The sequence below is a fragment of the Phocoena sinus genome, chromosome 13, assembly GCF_008692025.1.
Source record: "Phocoena sinus isolate mPhoSin1 chromosome 13, mPhoSin1.pri, whole genome shotgun sequence".
Taxonomy (NCBI): Eukaryota; Metazoa; Chordata; class Mammalia; order Artiodactyla; family Phocoenidae; genus Phocoena; species Phocoena sinus.
In genome coordinates this window covers 19,688,772-19,701,765 of record NC_045775.1, presented here as the reverse complement: position 1 = coordinate 19,701,765, position 12,994 = coordinate 19,688,772, and the positions used below count along the sequence as shown (strand labels likewise).

At 56.2% G+C, this 12,994-nt stretch overlaps 1 protein-coding gene across 3 annotated transcripts in view; it reads left to right on the top strand.

The window, feature by feature from the left end:
- The window catches only part of DNMT3A (DNA methyltransferase 3 alpha), a 104,983-nt gene that overhangs the window by 28,004 nt on the left and 63,985 nt on the right, over nucleotides 1–12,994 (top strand). For all 3 annotated transcript variants that reach the window (XM_032652327.1, XM_032652326.1, XM_032652330.1), the window contains exon 3: nucleotides 12,415–12,519. In XM_032652327.1, coding sequence (XP_032508218.1) covers nucleotides 12,415–12,519 — 105 coding nt within the window. The remainder of the gene's footprint in view (nucleotides 1–12,414; nucleotides 12,520–12,994) is intronic.

Sequence of the window (12,994 nt, the reverse complement as noted above, 5' to 3'; positions counted from 1 at the left end):
GGAGGCCTCGTGAGGGCTCCCCCGGTGGCACAGACAGCGAGGCTCACCGCGGTGCGTGGCGCACTGTGTGCTGTGTGCTCAGGGTGGCACCAGTCACAGTGGAGATGGTGATTTCCCTCCCCTGCCCCATCCCTGGCGCTGAGCAAGTGTCACTTCTGGCCATGGAGCTAGTGACCTCCTTGTTTTTGGAGCCCCATGAGGGGTGACCTCTTCACCCTTCTGCTCAACTCCAGGATGGGCCTAAATCAGTTAGAGGAGATGCCAGCAGACTGGTAGGTGTCCCCGCTGGCTTTCGACAGGCAACCTCGGGACCTCACCAAGCTGTGTCCACCTGTAGGCAAAGCCATTCGAATCCCCAGCACGTGGACTCTTTTTCCCTTCTGTGGAATGGTAGACCCTGCCGCCACCCTTCCAGGGAAGCTATGCCAGCCAATGGCCTTCCTGGGGTGTCCCATCTGTCATGCCCTGGTCCCCGCAGTTCCCTCTGCCTGTTCTCCTCTCCCTGAGTGGGAGTGAGGGGTGGTGATACTTGGTGGTATCTGAGAGCTTCTGGGGCACAGTTTGTCCTCCTGGAACCGGGGTGGACACCTGACACTAGGTGTGGGACCACTGAGCACTCTGAGGGGGTCAGCTCTGGTGATCCGCCATCAGCGGCAGTTCCGAGACCTGCTTCCTGCCCCCCCTCCCGCCACGTGTGCTCAGCTTCCTCTGGGCTCGCTCATTCTTAGAGCCAGTGTCTGCCTTCTGGGTGGTTTCCATCCATTCGGGCCTTGAGGACAGCCCTTGAAACAAGTGGGGCAAGGACAGATGGCCCTGGTTTGGAGATGAGGAAGCTGAGCCCAGCTTATCAGTGGGGGGTCCAGATGAGAGCCTGCTCTCCTGTATCGGAGTCTTTTTCACTGCCCCACCTGCATGGGTCCTGTTACGGACACACACACACACACACACACATGCACGCACGTGCGCGGATGCGTGCACGAAGCCCAGACACCTGTCTTTCCAGCCCAGGATCCTGCAGAGTGCCATGGGACTGGGGACCATGTATACCCCCAAGCTGGGAAGAAAGTGCATGCTGCAGCCCACTGGGTGGGGCTCCTAGGGGTTACAGGTCAGTCCCTTTCTTTCTGATCCCGCGGACTCAGGCGGCAGCAGACCCAGACCCTGCCGCCATAGAGTCAGGGCCACCTGCACCCACCTGTGCTCTTGAGTGGCAGCCGTGGCCATGGATAATTCCCTTCCCTCCTTGGGCCTGGCTTTGCTCCTCCGTTAGATTAGGTGACCCTGACCCCTCCCCCGGTCCGATGTCCTGACTGGTGCTGACACAGCTCCGTGTCCATGCACTTGCAGTTGGTGGTCAGCTGCCCCCCGCCCCCCAGCTGGAGGAGGAGGGGCAGCCGAGCCACATTTCTCCGGTTACTGAACAGGGCTTCCCTGGGCCGCAGAGCCCCCGGCCCCTCCCATGGAGAGCCGCAGACAGGCTCGCCATCATGACAGTTCAGGACAGGGAAAAAGCACTGGACAGAGGGTCCCGAGTCCCGGGCCCCAGGCCTGAAGATGTCACTTATTGGAGATGTGACTTCAGGCCCTCTGGGCTTGCGTTTGCTCAGCTGTAAAATGGGGATAGTAACTCTAGCTGTGCCTGTTTTATGGGGTGGTTGTGGAAGTCAGATGAGGTCACGGGCATGGAGTGAGTGCCCTGCAAACAGCAAAGTCTGGTCCAATTATGAGGGATTACGATTGCTATTATTATCTACCCATAGTAACTGTTCTGGCTCAAGAGGCAACAAACACACACCCAGGCCCAGAGCCTGGTGCTGATAGAGGGAGCTGACAGATGGGGGCTGGGGTATGGGGGGCGCTCTCCCCGGTGTGCATGCTGGCTCACCTGGTACACCTCCCTGGCACCGCTGGGCTGGTTCTCGTGCAGCCCCCAGGAGGGCAGGCAGAGATGCTGACAGCCGCCCACGGCGGCCCGTGAAAGCCAGGCCTGGGGCAGGGGTACTGTGTGGCTGCAGAGTGGAAGATGGGTTTGGGCCACAGCCCAAGGAGTCTGGCAGAGTTTCCAGGGGCACCTGGCACAAAGGAACTGTTTGGTGAGCCAGAGGGCAGGGGTGTGGCTGCCCACTGGCCCCTTCACCACCTGGCCCCATGTGCCCTTCCCGCCTGCCCCTCCCCCCCCGGCCACGCCTCCCTGTACCTTTCACTCCAGTACTTCCTGGAGCTGCCAGGCCTTTGTTTATGCTGCTTCCTCTGACTGATGTGCCCTTTCCCTAATTTTCTCTCCTCTCTGATCAAAGCCCTGGCTTCAGTCTGTCTTGAATTACAGAGAGAACCATTGGTTCTCAAAATGTGATCCCTAAACCAGCAGCACCTGGAAGGCTTAGAAATGCAAAAGCTGGGGCCCCACCCTAGACCTGCTGAATCAGAAACTCTGGGGAGGGGACCTAGCAATCCTTGTTTTTACCAACCCTCTAGGGGATTTGAGAAGTACTGGTGTGGATAATATCCAGCCCCGCAGCTGCCCCAGGAGCGCAGGACCCCAGCCACCATCGTCTGGGTGGATCTTCAGGGCCCGACTAGCGCACAGTAGGTGCTCAGGAAGTATCTTGTGGATAGGATGGAGAGGAAGATGAGAGTGGATAAGACCCCTTCACAGGAGAACAATCCCAGAGCCCTGATCAAACAGGCAGGGTGCAGAGCTGTGCGTGGTAGGCTGAGGCAGCCGTGGCTGTTCTTGGCAGTGCAGAGAGGCCTGTGTATGTGGTGTCCTCGTGGCACCTGCCCAGCAGCCTCCCCAGCCCTACTGTCCATGTGTTGGGCAGGGACGGGGCAGCTTGGGGAGCCTGGGAGGAGGCAGGCTAGGTGGGGGTGGTGGTGAGGAGGGATGCTGAGCCCTGGGACTCTGGCAGTGAGGGTCGGCTGGGTAAATCTGGCCACAGAAAAGGGAGGGGGAGCTGGCCTTATGAGAGATGGGAAGGGAGGTGAGCATCAGGAAGTCCAGGAGCCTTGGTTCTGGCTCAGAGGGGATCATGGAGATATGGTGCCAGACCCTGTGTAGAGAGGAGAGAGGCGGGCAGAGGGAGCAGGACGGGGGACCAAGAGCATTCCAAGCCCGGGGCTGGAAGGGCCTCCTCAGATCCCCAAATGTGAATCAGTGCCTGGCCAGGAGTCCAAGCCCCGGGCTGGGCCCCGATCTTGCTGTTCCCCTCCTTCCTCGGGCCTCAGAAACATAACAGATGCATTGAGTGCCGACTATCTGCCAGGTGCTCTTTTAAGCTCTGTACTTGCATTATCTTATTTCATTCTTACAACTGCTCCATAAGGTAGGCTCTATTATTTTCATCACTCTATCTTATTAAAGACTAAACTGATGCTCAGAGAGGTCAGGTCACTTGTCTAAGGCCACACAGCTAGTAAGTAGTGGTGCTGGGATTCGAACCCCAGCTCCTGTGCCTTTCAGGCTGCCTCCTATGTGAAGGGGGATGGAATGGATGGTGTCTCCCAGCTGTGATGTTCCATAGTCCTATCCAAGTTTCTTCTGAAAGTCGGGATGGTCAGAGAATGCTTTTCTCTGCGTAGCAGTGCTCTTGCCCTGGGGTCGCTGTTGGGGGCACTTCATCTCCAGCAGGAGCTCACGTACACAGGCTAGTATGTGTGACTGGCTATACGTGCGCACGCACATACACACACATACCAGGTACATACTCTTATGTGTGGAAGACACTGCTGTGGACACGTTGCTTCTTTCCCTTCCTCCTTCCTCCTTCCCTCCTTTCCTCCTTTTCAGACTTAGGTACCTTTCCAGGTACCTGGCACATAGTAGGGCTCCACGAGTTTGTTGGGTGAACTGAATATACCTTGCTGGAGGACCTAGTAAAGGGAAGGGGATAGGAAGATACAAGGATGGGTAAGCCATGCCTGCCCTCTGGAGGAAACAGGCCGCTCCTGGACGGCTCGCCCTGAGCTCACCCTCTCCTGCTGGGTAGGAGAAGCGCCTGTTGGGGGGGTACGTGTTTGTGCTGGGGGGAGCACAGCAAGTGTGCCTGTGTGTGTGTGTGTGCATGCCTGTGTGTATATGTATGCACGTATGGCCAGTGCTGTGGCCAGGGCTCCTCCCTTCTCACCTAGGTCCAACCCAGAGACCTGGCGTACTGATTTCCCTCGGGCGCCGACCACTTCCTGCACTCCGGTTCCGAAGTTCAAGGGCATCCTTGGGTGGGGTTCCCCCGGCTCCACGCTCAGCTGTTCTTGCTGGCCCACAGATCCGGTGCCCGCCCCGGGCATGCCCTGCCTTTAGAGCACTCAGATGCCCACACACGGTCACTCGGCCTGCTCTTTGCTTTAAAATCGTCACTATAGGGGTCGTTGAGGGAGCATCCCTCTTACACATTTAAACAGTTCCAGTAAAGGCAGCTTTGCCCTTACCTCTTCGGGAACACAGCTAATAATAATAATGGCGTGTCCGTTTTTAGCTCAGTGGAGTCGATTAGATGCTTGTGCATGGAGAGCAGGCAAGTGATGTAAACAGTGCCCACCCCAGAGCTGACTGGGACCTCCATTTTAGGGTTCGGGTTCTCTAAAATTCTCTAAGTTAACTGCTATTACATGTCAAGTTTAACTCTGCAGTCAATACAGTCTTGAGTGGGGGTCGGTTGGACTCTGGAGATAGACCTTTGTTTGAATGTGGACTCAGCTAGGTGACTGCTGAGCGGCGTAATGAGAGATTTCCGTGAGATGGTGTGTGTGAGTGGTTAACACGGTGGCACAAATTTAGTCTTGTAATTTATTTTGGATAGTTAACTAGCTGTCTATCTATCTATATACTTACCTTCCTCCCCATCTACCTGTCTCTCTGTCTGCCAACCTATCTGCACATTTGTGGTGAAGATCCACTGCAGCCCCGAGGACTGAGAGGCATGGGAGAAGAGTGGGGACAATGCAGACGAGGGTGTGAATGGTGTGGGTTTAAAGTCCCCTGAGAGCCCACGGCCTATGGCCCCCTCTCCCTTTACCCACTGAACAGAAGCAAAACTGAGGCAAGTTGCAGGATGACCTAACTCCTTTTTTTTTTTTTTTTTTGGCTGCTTTGGGTCTTTGTTGCTACGTGCGGGCTTTCTCTAGTTGCAGCGAGGGGGGGGCTACCCTTCATTGTGGTGCGCAGGCTCCTCATTGTGGTGGCTTCTCTTGTTGCAGAGCACGGGCTCTAGGCACCTGGGCTTCAGTAGTTGCAGCACGCGGGCTCATTAGTTGCAGCACTCAGGCCCTAAAGCACGTGGGCTTCGGTAGTTGTGGCTTGCGGGCTCTAGAGCGCAGGCTCAGTAGTTGTGGCGCACGGGCTTCGTTGCTCCGCAGCATGTGGGATCTTCCCGGACCAGGGCTCGAACTCGTGTCCCCTGCATTGGCAGGTGGATTCTTAACTGCTGTGCCACCAGGGAAGTCCCAGGATGACCTAACTGCTGATGGCAGGGGCTATGCTACCTTCAGAGGCTCGCGTGCGGGGCCACGGCCGGGCCCAAGGTCCCTCAGGTCTGGGCTGGGGTTGGAGCCCATCCCGGCCAAGAAGCCGGCCCCACAGGGCCTGGGCGGGGAAGCTGAGCTCAGCTCTGCAAAGGGAAGAGGGCCGGCGGGGAGCTGAGCAAGAGTGGGTGTCCCAGGATGACAGGAATGGGAAGATATCCTTCCTTTCTGGCACCTGGACTGGGCACAGGGCCTGGTCATGTCCTGCAGCTGCCTCTGTGGAGAGCCACAGGGCTCTTAGGGCTGTTACTTACAATCACCCCCCCTTAGCATGTGCGCGGTGTGCAAGGGCGTCTAAAGGAGTTTCCTTTGCCCGGCAATTAACTCACCTACTCCTCACAGTAACTGGAGGATCCCCATTTTACAGGTAGGGAGTTGAGGCTTAGAGAGGTTGAGAAACTTGGTAACAGTCACGTGGCTACGAAGTAGATTTTTCTGGATTCTTTCCATCCACCAAGGGAGGGTGGCCGGTGGGGTGGGAAGGAGATGGTGGGCTGTGCAGAGCCCGGGTGGGCTGCTGAAGGAGCGAGGGCGAGGGGGCTTGGGGTGGCTGCTAGCAGAGTGGGCGCGCTCCATCCCAGCCCTCGGCACAGCACAGGCACTTGTGTATTTATGTGTCGTCTCTCCCTCTGAACTGAGTTCCCTGTTTGCTTATCTTTATATCTGGTACATAGCTGGTGCTCGGTAAATGTTTTTGAGCACATCCATGGGCCTGGCCTTATGGTAGCCCTAGGACCACAGGGGTGGGCACGGCTGGGCTGCAGTGGGCTGGGTATGTGCTGGGGGGAGTCTCCGTTCCGGAAGGCGGTGAGGCCCCAGCATGGTGCACGGGGTGAGGAGGGCCTGGGGAAAGCCCACAGTGCGCAGGTGCCTGGGAGCTGTGCGGGTGTCGGAGGGGCCATCAGGACACGGACGCTGCCTTCTGGGAGCATGGCCTTTTGGGAGTCATGGAAGACCTTCCTCGATAATTATAATACGAAGCCCACTGAGCAGTCAGTGAATATCTGTTGAACATTGTTGAGTTAGTTGAAACAAAGGACTGATGAGCTTTGGGAGGTGACCGAGAGCAGAAGAGACGGGGGGCTTGGGAGGGCTGCGTGGAAGTGAGAGCACCTACAGCAATTCCCGGTGCCCCTGCCCTCCCCTCCCGTCCTCCTGCAGCTCACCCTGCGGCCCAGCCTGGGCCTGCCATGCGTGTGCGTGTGCATGTGTGCGCGCGTGTGTGCGGGGTGCTCTGCGGAGTCGTGGGCCTGGTACTCAGGCACCCAGAACGGGGCTCTGCCTGCCAGAGAAGCCAATTCGTTTCACTGAATTCCACGACCACAGACAGGCCCTGGGAGGCCAGCCAGCCAGCTGGCAAAGGCTGTACGTGCTTCTTGTCCCAGGGGGCCCGGGCAAGTGGCCGGCTAGATCCGGCAAGTTCATCCCCTTGACTCAAACGCCAACTTGAGACATCTGCTCAGCGGATGCTGGGTCAGTAGCATCCGGTGTACGCTCTGAAGGGGGCACGTATGTCTGGCTGGCCGGCTGGCTCTGGGTGAGGGCCTCGTGGGATGTGTCTCTCTTAGCGGGAGGGGTCCCCGTCTAGGCATGAGGCCCCTGAGACAACTGCGTGTGGATGTATGCGTGTGAATGCCAGAGCATACCTTTACCTTGGCTTGCCTGCCTGCTCATCGTCGTGCATATGTACACGTGTCAGGGGCACACGGCATCGTAGGGTATGGTGGCATGTTGCTGTGGAAAGACCCGAGGGCTGGGAATCAAAAGATTTAAATTTTGGTTGTAAAGGCCTCCCTTGCTGGCTCTCTGATCTCTGAAAGTTAGGTAACCACTCTGAGCTTCAGATTTCCCGCCTGCGTAATGGAAAAAAATAAAACCAGCTCTACTTTCTGTAAAGCATAAGAGTAAAATGAAATAACGTACGTGAAAATGCTTTGTTAATTACCATGTACTGTACCAACGTGAGATTATTGTCATCATGGCCCAGCTCCTCAGAATGCGAAGCTGTGTGTGGCCTAAAATAATCCATCCAGTGAGCTGTGTTAAAATGTAGGTCAAATCATAGCCTCAGAAGTTGGGAGAGGCTGATGGTAACCACCTAATCTGACAGGCCACCAAATGTAGAGGGGCTTTGAAAACTGTAAAGAGTTACATAAATTGAAGTGACATGATTACGTTTAAGACGAGAAAATACGTTTTGGTCATCCTGTTTCCTGACTTTGAGTCATAAAGATGAGAACGGCACTGGATTCTCCTGCTTGGCTGTATTTGTGCACGTTTGTGGATTTGTACCCGTGCCTCTCTCTGTGTGTATGGACTTGTTTATTGAACATCTACTATGTGACAGTCACTCGTCAAGTATTTTGAGTGCCTGCCCTGTGCCAGGTGCATCGCTCTAGGCACTGGGGACGAAGCCAAGGTGAATAAGACAGAGTTCCTTTCCTCGAGGGGCTTCTGGCTTGATCATGATGATAGCTGGTAGTTGCAGTGCTGGATAGTGGGTGCTATGGGAGAGGAAGGACCCATAGACTCAGTCTAGGTGGGGTATGGGAAGGAGGGGCCCAGGGGAAGGGAATCTAGGAAGTGAGGTTGGAAAAGTGAGGCAGAAGCAAGGGTCTGTGCCAATGTCCCAGGGAGGGAGCAGCCCACATTTGCACCTGGTGCGGTCGGTTTACGATGGGTGGGAAGTGCCCGCCAGATCCTAGGGCCTTCCTTCACCGGGGCTAAGGAGCTTGGCTTGATCCTGCAGGGCCCTGGGAGCCCCCTCAGCAAGGGCTTAAGCTCTGTGGAGTGACGTAATCAGCTTTGCATTTTGGAAGGATCACGGAGCCCCAGCGTTCCTGAGTATCTCACTGCGGCGGTACCAGCCAGATGTTGGGGTTTGTCTGTAGCACTGAGTGATGGCTGGGGCAGTGAGCTGGGGTTTGCATGGGGGTGGGGAGGGACGGGGAGGAGGGAGGGATGCACGTTTGTGAATAGTTCTGGTCGGGACCTGGGAGCGGAGGAAGTCAGCAATTCTTGAGTGACTCTCATGTGTCAGCTTTCCATATATTACCTCATTTAATTGTTATACCATTGCTGTGAAGTAGATACTATTATCCCCATTTTGTAGGTGAGGAACGCTAGACTAGAGAGGTTAAATAGCTCGAAGGGACTAGGGAGTAAATAGCAGAGCAAAAAGTCCAGCCTGCCCCCTCCCTGCCCCAAAGCCCACCTCACTAGAATTTCTGCCCATTCCTGCCCCCTCCCACTGGGAGGACTGACGAATTCAGCCCCTTCACTTGACAGATGAGGAAACCAACCTGGGCTCAAGGCTCTTCCTGCTAAATTTGTTACTGTTTTCCAGCTGCTCCAAGTCACTGTGGATGCGACTCTTCCCTTTCAGGGTATTAGTGACACCTCCCGGCTCAGTGCTACTGGCAGATTTGATAAGCATATTTTACATTCCTTTGCTCAGCCCATCAGCAAAGATATTGAATGAAACAGGCCCCACAACAGATGCGAGAGTGAACCGCTTGATACGCCTCCTTGAGGGGCACGCCCCGAGCCATCTGCTCACCCTTCTCAGTGTATTACCCCTCTCCCTTGTGGGTGTGAATGCAGGCAGACCCAGAGCTGAAGGTATCGCCACCTCCCTTTGCCCCGCGATGTCGCCGTATCACGGAAGAATGACGTGTTGACCGAAAACGGCACGCTTTTCACAAAGCCGTGCTTCAGGGCTAGATGGAAAGGGTATGGGCCAGAGTCGCTCAGACCTCGGTGCCACTCCCCACCTGGACTCTCGTGGAGACTCGGTTTCCGAAGCACACCCCAGGGGTACCGGAGGGCAGAGTGTTGGACTGGGCATCAGGTGCCGTTCCCCGCTTGGGCCCTGAGGGATAGGCTCAGGACATGGCCCTGGGGGCTCCCCGTTCTCAATACATCAGGACCTGGACAGATGGTCTGGCATCAAGGTCTTCCACCTCTTCCTCTTGGGGGTGTTGCATTGAACTAAATTCAACAGGGAAGGATGTGCTGAGCATCTCCTGTGTGTCAGGCAGAGCACGTGTGTGGAGGTGAGGAATGACAGCAAGTCTCCAGATGGCACAGGGGTTGCCTATCAGGGGCCCCCAAAGGCTTTCTCCATATGCTAATGGAAGCTGGGGCTTGGCGGTCCTGAAACAGCAGGTGTCTTTGTTTTTAGTCAGCACAGGCAGCCTGGTAATTGTGGTTCCTTGGTGCTGATCTGAGGCTCTGATTGGCTTTCCCGTCTCTGATTAGTTCAGAGCAAAAGTTAGAAAATCAGATGAATCTCTTCTGTAAGAGATGCAGTGTGCTAAAGAAATAGTTCAGAGCCCAGAATTTCTGGGTGGTAGGAGTCTTTTCAGACCCCATGGCCACCCAGGCTGGTCCTGACCCACCTCGGCACCCCCTCTTGGCTGCTCCCTGTGCATTCCAGGCCCGTGGGCCCGGCCACGAGCAATGGTCAGAGGCTTGGCTAGGTGTGGCCTAGTGCTCTGCAGGCAAGTACAGGGGCTGGGTGGGCCTCCTGCTGCCGGGGAATATGTAAGTCCTCTCATCGAGGGGCATATGGAAGACCCACTAAGTGCTGCTGAGTCTGTTCTAGGCTCTGGGCATTCAGCAGTGAACAAAACAGGCAAGGGTATGAACCACTTAGTCATCTGTCTTCTTAAAAACCCGAGAAGCAGGCAGAATGGACACCTTCCTACCCCCATTTTATGGATGAGGAAACTGAGTTTCAGAGAGAACAGTCCTGGAACTAGCACATGGACAAGCCGGGCTCATACCCATTTTGCTTTGCTTTAAGCCCCGTGCCTTTCCACGACCTTGCGTGGCCTCCAAATGTGTTGTAAATGCCGAGTTACCCGGTTGGCACGATCAAGACGGCGCCCTTTTAGCCGTGGTGTAACCTGACCAAAAGCACCACCTCAGCTGAAATCCACTATACTTGGGTAGATTCAGTTGGAACTTTCACCAGCGTTAAGCTGCATTGGTAATATTTTCTCTCTGTGTGATCCAAGTGATTGTTTCTTAAATGGGGGTGTCTGTGGGGTCTCAGAAGACAGCCCAGCACCAGCAGGCCTGGCTTACCATGGCGCATGTGGCCCTGGGCCCCCCTCCAGTCCAGGCCCACAGAGCTGTCATGGAGGCCTCCCCGCCACTTGGCTGTCCCCCACCTCGGCCTTTCTGCCCTCACAGTTTCTCTGCCATGTTTTCCTGAAAAGAGCCTCTCAAGGGTCTCTGGTCCTGGGGCAGCCTTTCTCTCACCACCCTGGACCCTCACCTCCTGTCCGCAGCCGGCACTAGGCTCCCTGTCCTTGGCTTCTTTTCCAGACCTTTCTCGGCTGGGTTCCTTAAACTGTCTCTCCAGCCCCTCTCCGGCCCCTTGGTCCTCATTGCCGTGTCATTCTGCACAGCTTCCCTCTGAGGCTGACCGTTTCCACCCCTAACCAAATCTCTCTGCGCTCGACTTCTTTGCATCTGTCGACTTTGCCTCTTGGGTTGGCAACTCCCTTTTTTCTTGTACCCACAATACACCGGCGTCCCCTTTCTGCTCCTCTGAACACTCTCTCCACCTCCCGCAACTTGACTGGAGTCTCCCCTCAGTGCTAAGGCCTGGGGCCTCTGTCATCTTCCACCCATATGTCCTCGGAGGGCTCCCGGACTCTCAGCTGCAATGCTAAATCTCCTTCCCGGGCAGGTCTGTCCCAGATGTGCCTTGAATGGATGGATGGACAGAGCGGGCCAGTGCCACTCTTCCCATTGGTCTCATGTCTGTGACGGGTCGCAGTAGGTTTCCATCTGCATGTCCCACCGTCACCTGAAAATTAATGTGGCAAACCACAAGCTATTTTGAAATCACAAAAAATGAAAGTTGAGTGGGACATTGAGGGCCACCTCGATTCAATCCCCTGGGAATCTGTGCCCCTCCCCTTTTCTGTGGCACCAGCGTGGCTCTGGGCTGGCGCCCTCCCCTGGGAGGACTGTGAAGATGTCTGCGGCTGCCGACGTCGTGCAGGGCACGAACGGCAGGCGGCCTGAGGGGCCTCTGCTGGGCCAGGGTCCCTTTCTCGCTCCTTCCCCAGCACAGCTTTCGCTCATGATTAGTCATGCTGGAGCCGGCTGAGTCAGAAGCAGCTTGTGGGTGGTTTGTGGCCAGGCTGGAGCAGTGAGGCAGGAGGACTTTCTAGGTTTATGTGTCTGCCCCACGAGACAAGCATTGCAGGGCTCGGCCCTGGCATGTGCCAGGTGAAGGGTGGTAACAAAACCAAACTCTGGTCCAAAATTCAGCGAAGGACGGGCATCACGGTGAACCAAGACACGGTCCCTGAGATGCTCCCGCGGGGTGACAGGCACATGCAGTGCCTACGCGATGTGGCAGCTGCTTCAGGGCAGGTGTATGTACAGGGGCTGTAATGCCCTCCGTGGTCTGTGGTACGCCTCCTTCCAAGGGTTGCGTGTACTTCCAGTAGACATCGCTACATGTCATGCTTCTCTTCCTGTGATTTTATTCTCTTCAATAAAGGTGATTCATTAAAGACAGCATTAATCATTTTGGTACTTGTTTTAGATTTTTTTTCATATAAATAAACTCATATCCAGAAACAAATTCTTTGTCAGAGCGTGTGTTATGATTCTGTGGTTCAGAGAACGTGTCCACCCAAGGGAGAGCTGCGTTCTGCTGGGGCAGCGGGGCGGCTCTGAAGTCCCCTGAGGATGAAGTTGACTCGGCCCTCGGGGTGGCCCAGCTCTGCCAGTCAGAAAGCGGGTGAAGACCATCCCTGCCAGGGGGACCAGCGCGGCACAACCCTGGGAGTGTGGCTGCCCTGCGGGTGGGACGCTGGGGAGGGCGCTGGGGTCCAGCCCCGGCTTTACAGGCTGTGTCTGTGCCCACAGGAGGGAGAGGAGCAGGACGAGGCTCGCGGCAAGGAGGAGCGGCAGGAGCCCAGCACAACTGCCCGGAAGGTGGGGCGGCCTGGGAGGAAGCGCAAGCACCCTCCGGTGAGTGAGGTGGCGTACCCCCAGCCCAGGTGCGCGCGCAGGCGCACGCACGCGTACGCACACACGCTAACAGCACGCACGCACGCACGCGCCTGCGCACACTGTAAACGCCCGTGATGTGTCCTGCAGGGACCTGGGCACGCCAAGACGGGGCATGGAGTGTACCCCTCCAGCTGTAGAGCCCAATTCCATTCCCCATTCACTGGATCCCCAAAACCACCCCCAAACTTTCCTATTTTCTGCATCGAACTGGAGGCCCCTAGAGGCCAGGGGACTTGCGCTGTGGGTCTTGTGGGACTTGAACCAGGCGCCTGACTCTCAGCTTCTTTCTGGAAGGGCAGCAAGAGAGTGGGACTTGTTTTTCCCTAGCCTGCCTGCATGGGCCCCTCCCTCCCCATCCAGACACCCACCTTGGGCCTCAGCCCCACCTGGAGAACTTGGAGGGAGGGAACTGAGGTCTGGAAGTCCGATCGAA